Source organism: Rhamphochromis longiceps, linkage group LG20 (genome assembly GCF_057381845.1).
Source record: "Rhamphochromis longiceps isolate RC_006_pf linkage group LG20, R_longiceps_female_GT1.1, whole genome shotgun sequence".
Taxonomy (NCBI): Eukaryota; Metazoa; Chordata; class Actinopteri; order Cichliformes; family Cichlidae; genus Rhamphochromis; species Rhamphochromis longiceps.
Genome location: NC_140576.1, coordinates 26,524,056 through 26,540,534, shown reverse-complemented (window position 1 = coordinate 26,540,534; position 16,479 = coordinate 26,524,056). Strand labels below are relative to the sequence as shown.

General features: G+C 41.1%; 2 protein-coding genes across 3 annotated transcripts; one reads left to right on the top strand and one right to left on the bottom strand.

Moving 5' to 3' along the window:
* Positions 1–520: 520 nt before the first annotated feature.
* LOC146645475 (receptor-type tyrosine-protein phosphatase V-like) lies at positions 521–4,680 on the top strand. The gene is made up of 11 exons (XM_085394587.1): positions 521–713; positions 1,122–1,202; positions 1,524–1,623; positions 1,707–1,797; positions 1,888–1,964; positions 2,053–2,187; positions 2,827–2,949; positions 3,074–3,234; positions 3,325–3,460; positions 3,865–3,926; positions 4,001–4,680. The coding sequence occupies exons 2-11, from the start codon at positions 1,198–1,200 to the stop codon at positions 4,233–4,235; spliced, it is 1,125 nt and encodes a 374-aa protein (XP_085250713.1). The 5' UTR covers positions 521–713; positions 1,122–1,197; the 3' UTR covers positions 4,236–4,680.
* Positions 4,681–4,702: 22 nt separating this feature from the next.
* On the bottom strand, positions 4,703–16,246 carry LOC146645474 (transcriptional regulator QRICH1-like). 2 transcript variants are annotated; one of them, XM_085394583.1, is made up of 12 exons: positions 16,021–16,246; positions 14,178–14,453; positions 14,003–14,098; positions 13,775–13,915; positions 12,910–13,689; positions 12,640–12,817; positions 12,364–12,518; positions 12,129–12,243; positions 7,796–7,904; positions 7,418–7,566; positions 7,226–7,316; positions 4,703–5,954 (listed from the first exon to the last, which is right to left on the bottom strand). In XM_085394583.1, exons 2-12 carry the CDS (start codon positions 14,430–14,432, stop codon positions 5,768–5,770), a joined length of 2,256 nt encoding a protein of 751 aa, XP_085250709.1. In that variant the 5' UTR covers positions 14,433–14,453; positions 16,021–16,246; the 3' UTR covers positions 4,703–5,767. The 2 variants fall into 2 exon arrangements, with proteins under 2 accessions (XP_085250709.1, XP_085250710.1); XM_085394584.1 differs by having other exon boundaries at positions 12,922–13,689.
* Positions 16,247–16,479: the final 233 nt, after the last annotated feature.

The window sequence follows — 16,479 nt, the reverse complement described above, 5'->3', positions numbered from 1 at the left end:
GACTGAGGGAATATCATAGTTTGAGGCTGTTTTGCTACCTCAGAGCCCTTTGCATTCAGAGAGTGAACAAAGTATTCAAAATCAGCATAGCAGTTCACGACCTTAAGCTTAGCACAGACTGGGTAATGGGACAAGCATTTGAACTACAGAACACAAGTAGAATGCTTGAAATAAGCCAGCCAAGATATCCCAGAAATAGTGATAAACTGAAATGTAAGTGTCAGGGAAAATCTGATTGAGATTATTGCTGACGTTCTAAAAATTAGCCAACTAAATTTTACACGTCATATGTCAAGCTTGCACTGGAAACTCCCTATCTACCTACCTACCTACTTACCTCTCTCCCTCCCTACCTACCTCAGTACCTACCTATCTATCTGCCTGTAGATTTGTACTAAGAAGATTACGTTTAGAGGTTTACTAGAAGTGAGAACATTTTGTCTCTCAGGTACAAGGAATTTTATGATGTATTCAAAGAATCGCTGTGGTATACTGACATCCTTCCTCTGAAATTTAGTGTTCCTCTCTCCACCCACTGTCCCCACCCATCCCACTTCTTCCTGCCTGAAGAGAAAGAGGGACAGAGACGGACAGAGGGAACATAATTAAAAGCAGACACCTTTAAGATGCCTTGGAGAACTGTAGTATTTTACTCTTTTTCTTCAGCGGACCGTGGCGGACTTAAAACATTTATCTGAGGCCCATTTACAAAGGTAAGCCTGAAAAAAAAATACAAGACACTAAAGCTTCTGGGACTGTGTTTTGTGCTTCTGCTGTTGGGTGTTTGGGGTTGACAACTTGTTGGAGCAGGTTTTTCTTCTTGTCAGGTGAGTAATACTAATTGTTCAGTGTGAATGCTGGGCTGTGCTCGACACGCCAGCACGGCCTTTTGTCTTGTGGCAATAGGAAGAGACGCTTTTTGTACAAAACTAATAATTTCTGAAAAACCAAAACTGTTTCCTGGTGTCAGCTGTCTATCTTGCAAAGGTACAATTAGTTTTAGTGGATGAGGTGGGAGGAGAGGGGGAAACAAAAGGTAAACACAGTGTTGACCGCTTTCAGTTTTTAGTTTTTAACATTCTGTTCTTAATTTATCTTGTTTGTTTTTCTTTCTTTTACAGGATCAAAACTAGAGTCATCTTAGTGATATTGACGCTCAACTTTTTTTTTTAAAGTGCGGGATTTCCTGAAAAAGACATGAGGTAAGGATATAAAGAGTGCTTATAGGATCATGAGAATATCAGCTGAGAGACTATACTTGATGATGTTGTACATTTTTCTAATCCAATACAAGACAAAAAAGAAAAACACTACATTCTACTCCTGTCTGTGACATTTTAAAGAATGTGTAAAGTAAAGTATGTTTACTGGGAGCATTTTCCTCACACGTTAATGTTTACAACAGCTGGTCAGCTGTTCTATCATGAATATAGGACAATGACAAAAAAAAAGAGAAAGGTTAACTGTTAGTTACACAGTGATAAGTTATTTTTAGTTTTTCTTTAAAAAGTTGTCTTTTACAGGGTGCAAACTCTCCCAAGAGCGCAAATTTTGCAGGAGTTTAATTTGCAGTGCCAGGCATTGGCTGCTAATAGCTACAGAGGCTTTAAACGGGAGTTTGAGGTAACTCTTAAGTCTAAAGCTTGAAATGCAAACAGATTTATGATTGTGCTTTCATGCATGTTAATGTCTGTGGGTCCATGCAGGAGCTCAGTGAAGTTGGAAAAGATCTCCCCACCAGGGCTGGGGACTCTGAGGTCAACAGGGAAAAGAACAGATACCCATTCATTTTACCGTGTAAGTGCAATGCCTCTTATAATACAAAGAATAACAAGAATGCGTAGCAACATTTCAAACTTTTGTCTGTTTTTCCACATCTGGTTGTAGATGATCACTGTCGGGTCAGGCTCTCTGTTCAAAACTCCTATCCACACACCGACTACATCAATGCAAACTTTGTGCCTGTAAGATCTCATTTACTTCCTCAACTTCAATCACTTCTTCCTACCTACATCTGTCTTCACCGGTTGTTAAATGTGTGCCTGCATTCAGGGTGGAGGATCAGAAAGAGACTTCATTTGCACCCAGGGTCCTTTGCCCAACACCATAGCTGACTTCTGGAGGATGGTGTGGGAGCAAAACGTCAGGATTGTTGTCATGGTGACAGCTCTGAAACACAAAGACATAGTGAGAGACACTTACTCATTTTGTGTTTGTGTGTGTAGGTGTGTGTGTGTGTGTGTGTGTGTGTGTGTGTGTGTGTGTGTGTGTGTGTGTGTGTGTGTGTGTGTGAAGCTTATTTTATTGTTACATTAGAACTTCAAAAAAACAAACAAACCATTTATTTATTCATTTCTTGAATAAATAAATAAATGGTATATAAAGACTAAAAAGATAAATTAATATGTAGGCAATTTATTTATTTATGACATTCAGTGTTGTATGCCAAATTATTTAATTAAAACAAAGTGAAAATAAACCATGTACAACTTAAAAATTAAATCGATTGTTTATCTATATAATTTTTTAATATGCTCAGACTTTTACCTATGTTGCAAAGAAGAATGACCCAAACTTACATATAAATCTGTGCACTGTTTTAGCTAAAAGTACATTAAATATTCAGCAAATGGAAAAGTATGTGGACCACAGGATTAATGGCATTAGCGGCAGATAATATGACGTCCAGTCTATAATATAATTAGACTGATAGTTGGAGCTGATCAGTTAATGCAGGTAACCTGGTTATTCTAGAGGATTCACATTCACTTACATAGATAAAGAGGACATTTGCTCTAAACTTATCAATTCATTCTTTGTGTGCAGGTTTTCTGTGACAAGTACTGGCCACTGGACCCAGGGACAGTTTATCATGGACTCATCCAAGTCACAACAGTGACTCGCAAACAAGGGCCAGATTATTTTATCACCACCATTAACCTCCGGCATGTAAGTGAAAGACGCATGCATTATGCTCTGTGCCCTCTTTAACCTGCCGCAGCGTACTCCTGTGTGCATTGACCATACCTGTAATCCATCAAAGAGATAAACGCTTATGGTGTTTGTGTTTCAGAGAGACTGTCCAACAGACAGGATAATCACACACTATTACTACCCCTCCTGGCCTGACAGGGGAGTCCCTAAGAGCCCATCTACTCTCTGCGTCTTCACTGAGCATGTGCGGCAGCATTTGGAAACCATTCCTCGTATGGGACCGGCTGTGGTGCACTGCAGGTGTGACCTCTAACAATGTCTTTGTCAGTATTGTTCTTGTCGTTTATAATGAATTATCAGTCAAATGGTGAATTGTTTTTGTGATTTCAGTGCAGGTATTGGCCGGACAGGAACATTTGTAACACTGCTCTGGCTGCAACAACTGTGTGCGAGGGGTATCCGGCCAGATATCAAGGCTGCTGTGCAGGACCTTCGTCTGCATCGAATGTGGATGGTCCAGACTCTGGTCAGTCCTTCTTTTCATATTTTATAAATTGATCAGATGTTCTGTCTTTTAGATCTTGATCTGAAAATGAAAGCTACGCCAGATTAAATTGATTAATGTCTGGTTAAAATATAAAGTACAAGTAAAATGGAAATACTTAAGTACAAGTACAGCCTAACTGCAGCTAAACGAAGTACTTTCTGTACGCCTCAAGTCTGCTCACCCGTACAAGGTCATCAAACATAAGAAATCTAATGTCATAGATTATTAATATTAAATTAATCTTGATATGTAATGAGGCATTGCAAGTATTAAAATACATACTTGTATTTATTACTAATCTGCACATTTTGCGCACTTTTGAGTCATGCCAAATATAAGGATGAGCATCCACATAATTTTCCCATTGTTCTGTGTCTATTCAGGAGCAGTACGTGTTTGTTCATCAGTGTCTGTTACACTGGCTCAGTGGAGGAACCTCAGCATGGTGAGCATGGTGGAAGTGTATCATTTATCTCTGTATTGTATTGCGACTTCTAAGTGGGAACTTGTTGTTTATAGGAGCTCACAGATCCAGAGAGCCAGTTTAAATGCCAACAACGACATCCAGGATCGGCCTAAGAGCTCCTCAGCACGGAGAGCGCGATCGGGGAGGAGCCACCGTCACCAACCCCGACAGAAACCTGCAGCTGACCCACCACAGAACACAATGCAGCAGATTTTAAACCCGGGCAACCTACTGAGGCGATTACTTCCTTCCTCTTCACTGCTCAATCCAGCCACACACTTCAACTGAACAGGCATGCTGGAAGATGTATTATGTAAAGAAAGACTACATAAAAAATTTTGCCATCATACATCAGCTCAGACAGAAGGACGTGTATACTGTATGCGGTCGGGCCCTGCAGGCAGAAAACTGGCCTGACAACATGCAGATAAAAGAAAGAGCAGCTTCTATCGTCATTAGAAGAGAATGAATTCAAGGAAGAAGAAATCAGGTCAAACCTGTTACCCTACCTATCGTGGCAAAAAAATATTGAGGCTGGTACCTGTATATACTGGCACATACTACAAGTTACTGACAAAATATTTAATGTTAGCACAGCATGTCTTTCTATCTCATTTTTAAAGTTTTTATTTTTATTGTGACTACTGATAAAGTGCCATTGTAAGATGACTTTTATTCAGCTCTTTGTTTTTCCTGAAAAATCATTGTGCATCATCTTATAATCACACAATGCAGGCTATCGGTACTTAAAGACGCATGTGCAGACTTCATACTGGACTGGCTAGAAAGGCAGACACATGGTATAGTGGCTGTACAAAAAGGTCATGTTTCAAAAAACACCCAGGCACTGCCATTCTCCTTAGATGAACCTATTACAGTACATGAAGGAGGCATGAGTTTTGTACATTATAGAACATTAACGGCTAACCCACTTTTTTTAGAGTCTTTCACCTCTCCTGTAATAGACATGTATAATACAACAGATGCCTCGTCAGGTGAATTTTGGGAAGAAAAGAAGGTCCAGCAGCAGTCAGCATCCAAAACCGCACCTCCAGCGTGTAGCAAATGCGAGCAGAGCAGTGACGCATTGTTGCAATCAAAACAGGAGCAGATTAAAGTCCTCCTATTTGATGCTGCTGAGCGAGTCCGACAGGTGGTGCTGCGGTTTAAGCAAACAATGTAAGTCACCTCCCAATTCAGAGTGTGTGCATTAAAACTCAGTTCCAGACAGGCAAGAGTAAAACACAAAGAACTCCCACAACTTGAAAATGAGCTCTTAGCCTACGTTTGGCTACTTAATGCAGTTTTAATACCACTGAGGTATTCACTGTGACACTTAATAGTGACCAAGGCAAAAGAGGAAAACTAAAGCAACAAAAAAGAGATGTCTAAGAAAAGCAGCACAGCGCAGGCCAACCCCAGTGAAAATATATATATGAAATATATTACAGGTTAAAACAAAACAGGAAAGAAAATTATTATTAAGCTGTTCCAGACTGTTGGTAAAGAGAACCAACAGTTAAAAATAACACTTAAATTAGAGTTCAGGTCCAATAAAAAGATTAGATACTAAATCCTTTGGCCAAAACAAAAAAAAAATGATTGCCTCAGTAAGACAAACAATCTATTGGTTGTACGTGTATTTACAGTCCGTATGTGTGAGATATGCTGACACATAATGAAAATAAACATATACAATACATGCCACCCTTAAAGACCACAGGAGGGTGTGAGAGTATACAAAACTACTCATAAAGAGCAATCAAAGGCTTGGTGAAGAAAGAAGAGCTGAGTTCGTTTTTCATTCTCCTTCAGTCCAACTAGTGCACGTTCTCGGACATGTTAATGGCTTCCTGGATTTCACGAACAACAAGGATGCGGGCGAGCATCTGCTCCAGCTGTTCTTTTGGGATTGGCTGAGTTGAGTACCAGATGGGGCTATTTGGAGCCACCACGGGCTCAGGTGTCAGGTAGAAGGTGTCATTACGACCTTTAGCACTCTGTGGACTGAAAGAGACAAAGAGGACATGGTGAGGACATTTTCAGGAAACGCTTCATATAACAAATCAAAGTTTCGTTTTATTCCCCCCCCTTACAAAAAAAAAAAAAACTGCATACAATTCTTTTCTGTGTGGGAACAGAGGCAAAAGGTTTAGTGGTGAGGATTGCTTTCACAACAGATTTTTACCTTTTAACAGGACAGCAGGTAAGATTCAACTTGTCCAGAGTACCTTATATGCTCAAAACAGTACACAACAATGTCCACAATCTTAAATTTAGTAATATGTCAAATAAATTAAATAAGCTAAATTAACCAAGTGTAACACACTGTGTCACAATCAGAACAGTGGAGAGGCACAGGTGTACTCTCGCTTCTCTGGTAAACCTTAAGAGGAACCAGAACGTCAGTAGCTCATCTGGCTCATGATCTGATCACAATTCTCATGAATATGTGAAGTACAGAAAGAAAAATAAGTTTTGTTGTCATTGGTTGGCTGTACTGCATGGACTAATAACGATTAAAAGCCCAGAGTAGTTAAGGAGTCTAGCACAACAGTCATCCCCAGTCACCTCTGGCAAATGTACATTAAATAAAAAAAAAATCCCCTGGAGTTTATGCTCGGTGTGGGGTCAGTTTGAAATCCAGGCATTAATCTTGTGAATTACGGTACACATACTGATTACAGAGCACAGTTTGGGATCATACAACTGCAAATTTTGAAAGTCCATAAATACAAAAAAGACAATATCCATACAGCCCCTTGAATCCAAGAATTTTCACCATTTCCTGAAATAAAAAAGGTACCAAAATCACATATTAATGTGATATTAATAACATAACATTTGTTAACAATGGAGTGCCACTGCAATGTAATGCCAACGAAAGCCAAACATTTGTAGCTTTTATCACTGGTAATGCTCAAAAGTAGGAAACAAAAAATTAGTCACCTTTTGGAGAGAAGAGCAAGAGAAAAGTTATATAGCATATATATATTTTGTCAGTTGCCTAGCAACAGTGTTCTCACACCTTTAAGAACCTCAGCACAAACTGCTCTATATACTCCGCTTCCCATATGATTAACAGAAATGCAGTTTTATTTAAAGGAGGCAACCACTAACCACGGCCAGAGTGAAAAAGCATGAAAAGCACCACATTGTTTAAAATGTATTTACTTTTTACTGGTTGCATAGATTATCTCTTTGAGGTAACATTTTACACTTCTTAATATCTCATTCACCGATTCCCTTCAGTGTCCTTCATAGTGTTTTGCATTTACCATTTGAAGAGGTAGAAATCATAGAGTTTGATGGGGCACCGCAGTGGGTTCTCAGGGTCCTCAAGCTGCTCTGAGTACATATCATCTGTCACTGAAAAAAAAAAAAGTGTTCATACAGTCTCCATTAGTTTGTCCTTAGAATCAAGGTTTCCTGTGAAATGCAGCACAAATGCAATCCCAGCATGCTCTTACCTTTCTGCCCTATGAACCTTTCTGTCGACTTTAGGTATCTAATGCTGGTGCTCTTATCTTTAGGATTGTTGGGACTCTTCCGGGTGTGCCTGAGCACCTTTGAAAAGGCGACTTTTAGATGCTGATCCACTGTTTTCAGGTGGAAATACCTGTAGAAACAGAAAAAAAAAAGGAATTGCAAGCAACCATGAAGCCAGTACAGGAGGGTGCAGAATCTCGTTTAGTATTTTGTAGCTCTGTGGGTTAAGAGTTATTTGTGCTGTAGATGAAGAGTATCTCTTATTTACAGGGGTTTATCATGCCCACTTAAGCATGAGACAACCACATAAAGTTACTCCAGTAAGCATAACACTTCAGAGCACCTAACTTGGTACTCACTTGGTATTGAAGAACATTAAAGTTGTTAGCAGTGTCGAGGGAGAATGAGCTCCTAGTTGTTTACATTCCCACAACATCTCCTCTGTCACATGACTGGGAATAACATAACCTGTCAGGAGAGGGCAAAGAACACATTAGAGCAGCGGTCCCCAACCTTTTTTGCGCCACGGACCGGTTTATGCCCGACAATATTTTCACGGACCGGCCTTTAAGGTGTCGCGGATAAATACAACAAAATAAAACTAGTACCGGTATCGAAAAAAAGAAGATTTATTCATAACACACGTGAAAAGACCCAGGAAAACAGAGTTAACGATAAAAACGATGACAAAATAACGCTGAAAACCGATAAAATCCTGAAAACCATACATTTCACACCTGAGCCTCAACTCTCACGGCCCGTACCAAACGACTCACGGACCGGTACCGGTCCGAGGCCCGGGGGTTGGGGACCGCTGCATTAGAGGACCTGTGTGGTCTTTTTAAAAAAAAAAATTTTTTAAAACAAAAAAGGTGCTTCATCGCCTTATAACCACCACGAACAAAACTTTATGGTAACTGCAATTAGAAAGTTTATAGATCTAAGAAACAAAGCCCAGATCAACAGTTGGAGGTCTGGAACTTAAAAAATAAACTGAATTGCCACCTTACATTTACATGCTTTGCCAATCAGTGAAGTTACAAATTACACTGACATCTGATCAGAATTTAAATTACCTTCAATTAAGAGTTCAAAAGGAACTGAATCGAGATCTTTCAGCAGACAAACATTTGATCAATAAAACTGATTCTGACAAAACACGAAGTTGAAGCCATGACACACAACAAAGCTTCAAATATGAATTTTCCAGAAAAGAAGCTATAAATACTTGAAATTGATGTAGCAAAAAAATTCTATACAATCCACATACCTATCATCTTACTATGTGACCTAAGGCAGCGGTCTCCAACCTTTTTTGCGCCACAGACCGGTTTATGTCCGACAATATTTTCACGGACCGGCCTTTAATGTGTCGCGGATAAATACAACAAAATAAAACTAGTACCGGTACCGAAAAAAAGAAGATTTAGTCATAACACACGTGAAAAGTTCCAGGAAAACTGAGTTAACAATCAAAACGATAACAAAATAACGCTGAAAACCGATAAAAACCCTGAAAACCATACATTTCACACCTGAGCCTCAACTCTCGCGGCCTTTTACCAAACGACTCCGAGGCCCGGGGGTTGGGGACCGCTGACTTGAGGTCACCATGTCACCTTTCTCTTATACATTTAAAAATTGTAATGTATAACACCATAATGCATAACAATATGATGGTCCAGTGAAGCTGACTTGGATTTAAAATAGCATCACTTCATTTTATTCTATACATCGTTTTCAATTGAATGACCAATTCACTACTCTGGTGGGCAAGCATGGCTCCATTGTAACGGCCAATAGTGGACAGTTGGCAGTACTGCGGGGCAAGAGGTTTATTGACTCTCTTGAATCTCAAGCCAAGACTACTTATGTAAATTTTATGGAATAAATATTCTGTTCTGGCAGCTTTATTCAAGTCCATAAAAGTGGCGACATCTCTCACACAGATGCAGTTTGTTGACATCTACGTGTAAAGAATCTATCACCGGGATAAAAGCTTTCAAGGTGTGTACATCTACATGTATTTTGATCTGGATGGGTAAATAATTCTGTCATGTGAGAGGTGAAGAACAAGAAATTTTTCAGAATTAACGCAAAGGTAAGCGCTACATAGCTAGCTCAACCCCCCCCCCCAAAAAAAAAAAAAACAACTACAACACATAAATCTTACATTTTGTTGAGTTGAGAAAAGTTACACTAGGATTAATTTGTCACATTAATGTCGTGTCATAACAGTAAAGCTGACTGAGTGTTTTTCCAACGTCAGGTAGATCATTGCTACAGTTTACATGAGCCACCACTGACAGTCTGGGTTGCTGTGGAGAAGCAGGGATTGGTGCAATTTGACCTGTCGGTGCCATACTCTACACCATTCTGGCAGCTATAAACAAATGTTGCTTAATGCATCCGATAGCCCAAAGTCCCACAGAAGAGGTCAAGGGACCGCACAGGACCATTTTGCCTGCCAGGTGGACAAGTACCTGCTCTGACATCACATGAAAACTATGGATTAGAATGTTGTAACAATAAACAGAACAGAGATCAGACTTTTAAAATAACAAGCATCTGTATGTAGAACATCTTGTTAGGTATATTTAGGGCTGCTCGATTATGGCAAAAATGATAATCACGATTATTTTCACTGAAATTGAGATCACGATTATTTGACGATATTTATTTAACCCTTTAAGACCTACTATAAACCAAGTCCACCAGAGCTTATATTATTTTTTTACATGCTGTAGTGCCATTTGTGGGAGCATTTCAAGTTGCTATACATCAATACAACTGTTATAGCCCATATTTTAATAATATGTATGCATTAAGTCCATAGTAATTACATAAATTGCAAAAAAGTGCAATAAACTACAAAAAAATTTGAAAATCGCTTTTGTTTTGTTTACATATATTTCTACTTGGAGAAATTTAAGAGGCTTATCCCTCAAAACTTTAAATACAATAAAGTTGCAAAAAATAGTTTCCCACCACAGGAAATTTATTTTGAGTGTCTTCATAGTTTTATTTTGGAGATACAGCAATTTTTATATACTGCAGGAAAAACAAAAAACAATCCTATGATGCAGATTTGCAAAGAAAACAGCATGTGCATCATTTCACTGTGGGAAGTGTTACAAACAGCTGATAGGATCGGCAAAGCGTGTTTCTGGAATATTATGTTTTTGTTCCTGCAAGCGCTTTTTATGCAATTTTTGCAAAGCTATATGTGGAACGAAACCGTGACCGAGGACAAGCTGATGGCATAAGATGTAAGTACAACTCCTCCGGTTTCATATGCAAAACAAATTATTGTGCTAGCTTACACGGTTCAGGTTCTACAGGGATTTAAAAATAGTTACACAAAACGGAGCGTGCTGCTCTGACCGGCTTTAAAGGGTTAACAATGACTTTAAAAAAATTATATAAAAAAGTGTGCAACACCACTGAAGTTTTTTTTTTTAAACTCTCTTTTCAACCAACGGCAGTCACTCTCCAAATAACTTCTGCTTAGCTTTCCGAGCTTCCCTCGGGTCCTCTTAATCAGCGGTCTCCAACCTTTTTTGCGCCACGGACCGGTTTATGCCCGACAATATTTTCACGGACCGGCCTTTAAGGTGTCGCGGATAAATGAGGGAGGGGCTAATAATCGGCTCAGTCATTTTTAATGATCGTTGAAAGCCCAGATCGTAATCGTGATTAAAATTCGATTAATTGAGCAGCCCTAGGTATATTACATTCTGCTCTTAACATGACCACAGCAGCAGTTAAATTAATATGCAGTTCAGGTCAGAGCCTGTATGATATATCTGTTGATTTTTGCTAGGTTTTAATATATCACTATCAGCATTTATAACAACCAATAAATAAAAATGAAAAATGTAAAGAAGAGATATGAAGAAAATGCTGTGTGTTTATTATGTTGCATAGCTTATCCACCAGAGGGCACTCTGCCATTTGCCCTGTTAGAAAAATATACTTGGAACACTGCAAACAACAACCAACTGATCTTAATGTATTGATCAGAGCCTAAACGACTAGTCCCGTGACGAAGTTAAGCTTATTTTTAAACTGCACTGTGATCTTATCTTAGTAAAGACTCATAAGTAACTGCACATAACAAATATTTGGGAAATATGTTTATGATTTGTGAAAAAAAAAAAATTGGCTGACAGATTATTAAATCACCAAATAGGGGTATCGGTCTTAAAAGATCCTGTATTAGTCAAGCTCTAGTTCAGGGTTTCTGCCAGTGTGCTGCAAGCCTGGCAGGTCCCTGAGCCTAAGTAAATACAGACACACTAGAACCGTTTGCACTACACTGAGCTTTTCTAGACATTACCAAACAGAAAAAATGCAAATGTCAGATGAGACATTAAGCTGTCTTTACACCACCACCTCATTAGTGCAAAATCTGTGTAACGTCCAATTGCACCCATGTGAGAAAAGCACAAGTAATTGTCTGGAAAATTTACACCAAGCCAAGGAGGCACTGTGCACTGACTCATGCACGCTCTTTCACCTAATCCAAACAAAGGATTCCAATAGTGAGAATGTATCTGAAGCAGATTATCTTCTGCTGTGCTACCCGTGAGATATAGCAACTTTGTATATTATCCCAGGCTGATTCTCTGACACCATCCTGAGTTCATGTGTGAAAACAGCTGAGCTTTGGTAAACACGTGCTGCTCTCACCTAGTGGATGGACAGATGGCCTCCAAGGCTCCAGGATCTGGTGTAGACTCTGAGCAAAGCGGGTGTAGTACTGATCTGAGAAAATGTCATCCACACGACCATTATCAAACATGTACTGTAAGAAGAAAAAAGAAAAAAGGAGGAGTCAATTGTATTAACACACCAGATAAAGATCAACAAATATTTAACGGGTGAAGATATGAAGATAAGGGGCAAGCCTGCACAGTGAACTTACTTTTTGTATGCACAGAAAAACATAGTAAAGAACATCAGCCTCATAAGTCTCCCCTTCCAGTCCCCGGGCCTCTGTTGTCATCAAAGAGAGACCCATACAGAGCTCAGCAACTGCACATGACACCAAATCCTCCTGAAAACGCAGGGCCTGCCGTCCTAAAATACACAAAACAAAAAAAGTGACTGGGAATAAAAAAAAAGAAAGAAAAGGAAATGGCAACACATGCCTTATCTAAACATTTTAACTCATGTATAATCATTGGGTATGCACACTTACTGCCAATTGGCGCAAGTTTATTTTTGTCTGATTTGTCCAATTCTGCATTTTTACGCTGAGCCCAAAGCCGCCACACCTCCAGCCCCTCCTCTGGCTTCAAAGTAGCAGGCAGCAGCAGTTCCTGCACCTGCACCTGCTGCTGGCCTTGACCATCTACCTCTGCTACAACTGTCTGACCCTGCATAGGCATAAGCACATAAACAATGTTATCTCAATCACTGAGGACTACCATATCTACATTTCAAAGTGAAAATAAACATAGCTGAATACCTGTGTTATTACCTGTAGCTGCTGTGCGTCCTGTCCTGTCAACCCCTGTGTATGCAGCACCTGCTGCTGTGGGTCCCAAATAAGGGACTGTGTAGCATTTGAGTAGCCCTGTACTGCCACGGGGATGTGGATGTTTCCATTCATCAACTGAGCAGGGAACAGTGTGTTTGCGGCCAGCGTGTGCACCACTTCTTCCTGGCTTCCCATGGCTCCAGAGCTTGTTATGCTGGAAACAGCCTGTGCTGTCTGGCTTTGGCTGGCAGGGATTTTCAGCTTGTCATTTTCAATAGTAACTTGTGTTGGCATTGTTGTAGTGTTTGTTCCCGCAACTTGCACTGTTCCATAAGCCTCCTGTGGGATGGCAATATGCGTTACCTGCTCACGGCCTCCAGATGCAGTGGGTGCAGAATACACAGGGATGGTCCAGGTCTCCCCTGTGGGACTGGTAATAGTACCTGTGGCACTGTAAAGGTGGGAGCTGTCCACAGTTAGGAGGTCTGGCCGCAGAGATACATAACTTTGCTGCTGACCTTGTGCCTGAGGGATAGCCAGGACTGTGGCTACCTGCTGGGCAGGTAGGGCATAGGAAACAGTGATGGGCATGTCCACTTTACGCTTCTTAGCTGGCTGGAGGACACCTGCCCCCTGAGATGTGGCAACTGTAGTTCCCATTACTCTCCTCTCTGCACTGTCTTGATGCTGGGTGGGAGAGAGGGCCCCCACTGTCTGAATTTGGATCTGCTGTCCCCCTGCAACAGCTGCCACCAACTGCGCTTGCAGCTAATACCAGTGTAAAGATGAAAAATATTAAATTCAAAGTGACTGACTAAATATTTGCAATCCTGAGAATTTGTTTTGTACTTACTTGTTGGTGCTGCTCTTCTGTAAGCTCCCCAGACTGAATCAGCTGTGCAGTAGTCACACCTTGTAGCTGTTGATGGGAGCCAGAGGGCACTTGAAGAACCTGGCCCAGCATCTGACCTTGCTGCTGACCCTGGATCTGCACCTGAAAATAAAAGCCAGCAGTTCGGGAAATTAATTATTAACAAGTTTAATGATATACACAGCACAAAGACCTAATAGAAGTACAGACCTGTACTATCTGCTGCTCTGTATTCTGTTGCACAGGCTGCTGCTGAGATGTGTTCTCCTGTATCTGTTGCTGCTGTGGCTGGACCTGCACCTGCACCTGCATCAGAAAGCAGTCCAATCTTCATTTTTTAATCTTTTTAAAGACTGGGTTTTAATCATTTAGAGTAGTTATTTACCGGACATGCCAGCTCAAGCAATGACCCTGCCACCTCTGTGCTGTCTGTGTAGATGCAGTTAGTCTCTTGCTGGTACACCATAGTAGTGGTAGTGGTTGTAGTGTCTCCGCTTTGTTGGCTGAACTCTTGCAGGGCGTCTGGACCTTTGCTGGCCAGGGACTCCAGGAACTCCTTCATGCGATGCTGAGGAATGCTACGAGCTTTCTGCCTAACTAGCTCCTCATAGGAGCCTGTACCGTCCAGTGAGTTATTCATCGCTGCTGACAGTTTTCTCTCCTGTGAAGGAAAGTTAATTTAATTTAGCACAGTTTTAAATCAAAGCCCATTAACAGTAACATGAACAGAAATTTCAGTAACGCTTGACAACACAGATGTACTAAAGATCATCCTTTTTTTCAGCCGCTCCCTCTTGGGGTGGCCAAAGCAGAGTATCTTCCTCCATCTAACCATAGTCCTTGCATCCCCCTCCACCACACCAATGCCCTGCATGTTCTCCCTCACTTTAGCCATGAATCTTGTCTATGGTCCTCCCCTTTTCCTCCCATCTGGCAGCTCCATACTGAATATCCTTTATCCTGTCTACCAACTATTCCTCTGCACATGTCCAAACCACCTCTCCAACTTTGCCTCTTGAATCACTCATTTCTGATCCCGTCCTTCAGTGCCAGTGTCTCCAAACCATCCATCATAGCAGATGTCACAGCCATCTTGTAATTCTTGTCTTTTACTCTTCCTTCTATCATAAATCCTGTGCTCTCTTCTTCATTTCAATGGTGCATTGTCCCTTGCTTTGGATGGTACACCACAGGTATATAAACCTATCCACCTTTACTGCATCTCCTCCTTGCGGCTTCATCTTTTCATCTGTCTCCCCCTCATTCACACATATGTAGTCCATCTTCCTTGAACTGCCTTTCATTCCTCTTCTCTCCAGATCATACCTCCACCGGTTTCCTGCTCTCACTACAAATGTCGTCTGCCATCACAGTGCACGGAGACTCTTGCCTGACCTCATCTGTCAGCCTGTCCATCACCAGTGCAAACCGTCTCTATTACGTCGTGATCAACTCCTTCAAGGTAAACACCCTATAGTGCTCTTTCGTGGGATGAAGTCATAGAGCTGCTCGCCGATGGTCCCTCTCTTTAACAGAGCTTCAACAACTCTTTCCCGTATCTTCAAAGTACGGCCTATCATGTTTATCCCTTTTATATTTTACAGCTTTGCACATCACCCTTATTCTTAAAATCGGTACAATACACTTCTCCATTCATTTCTCAAATGCATTAAATACAGAAGATGATAATCGCTGCGCTGGCATCGGTTTCACTAGTGTTTACAAACTGACCTACAGCTCACTGTCCAGCTGCAGCGCACAGCGATAGTAATAGGAAAGGGTTAATTCTGACTGACTGAAAACGAGCTGGGACAAAAGCGCGGTCACTTTCCAAATCTGATGCAGTATTCAAGCCACCGATGGAAAGCGCTGCATAAGGAAAAGATGCAAGTTTTAAACAGTAACTATGTTATTATTAAACGTATGGGTCGATATTTTGAAAGCAGCCAATCTAACAGCTGATTACACAAGGCGCTAGGTTAGCCAGGTGCACTGCTAACTAGCCGCGTGTTGTTTGCAAATCAGATGCAGTCACAGCTGTGTTTGGAAACGCGTATAAACGCCACCGTGCACACAAACAGGCACACGTCGGCATCCACGCAGGCGACATCTAAACAGGAAGCAGCGGCAGCTCGGCTAGCTCTCTTGTATCGGTAACGTTACACCGACTACATTTTTTCTGTTTTCTCTAAAGCCAGCAGGCTAACGTTAGCGGGCGCGTTAGCTACCTCTCTTCCTCAACCGGGCCGAGGTCTGAGCCGCTTCTCTGCCCTCGAAACGCCACTCCTCTTACAACAAGCAGGAAATCGAAGTGATTTCGGTGTTTTCTGTGGCTGGGTTATTCTTTATTTCCCCTCGATTTTCGTTAGATGGTTAGCTGCAGTTTTTCTTTCTGTAGACCACTCATATTTCGTTGGGCGCCATCTTACAACAGTACCCTCAGACCAATAAGCAAACGAGTTGCAACTCGGTCGTGCTATCGCGGGATCTCCTCTTCAAGATATCGCGGTAACTGACACTTCTAGGGTTGTCTGTTAAAGGCGACACACACAGTGGAGGTAGCTGGCAAGATCAAGTAGATGTCAGTCCACCTTAAAACACAGTTATACCAGACAGACGCTCCTAGTGGTTCACTGGCTTCTCAATCTTTTAAGGTGGTCCCACGGAGATGTGCTGAATACCTGGGT

Bases quoted from the DNA above. Each gene is read 5' to 3' on its own strand.
- LOC146645475 (XM_085394587.1), top strand. The intron at 1,798-1,887 runs GTAAGTGCAATG...ATCTGGTTGTAG, and splicing joins ATACCCATTCATTTTACCGT to ATGATCACTGTCGGGTCAGG. The intron at 3,461-3,864 runs GTCAGTCCTTCT...GTGTCTATTCAG, and splicing joins TGTGGATGGTCCAGACTCTG to GAGCAGTACGTGTTTGTTCA.
- LOC146645474 (XM_085394583.1), bottom strand. From the start codon at position 14,432: ATGAATAACTCACTGGACGGTACAGGCTCCTATGAGGAGCTAGTTAGG. The intron at 13,690-13,774 runs GTAAGTACAAAA...CACTGGTATTAG, and splicing joins CAGAAGAGCAGCACCAACAA to CTGCAAGCGCAGTTGGTGGC. The intron at 5,955-7,225 runs GTAAATGCAAAA...TGTCTCTTTCAG, and splicing joins GATTTCTACCTCTTCAAATG to TCCACAGAGTGCTAAAGGTC.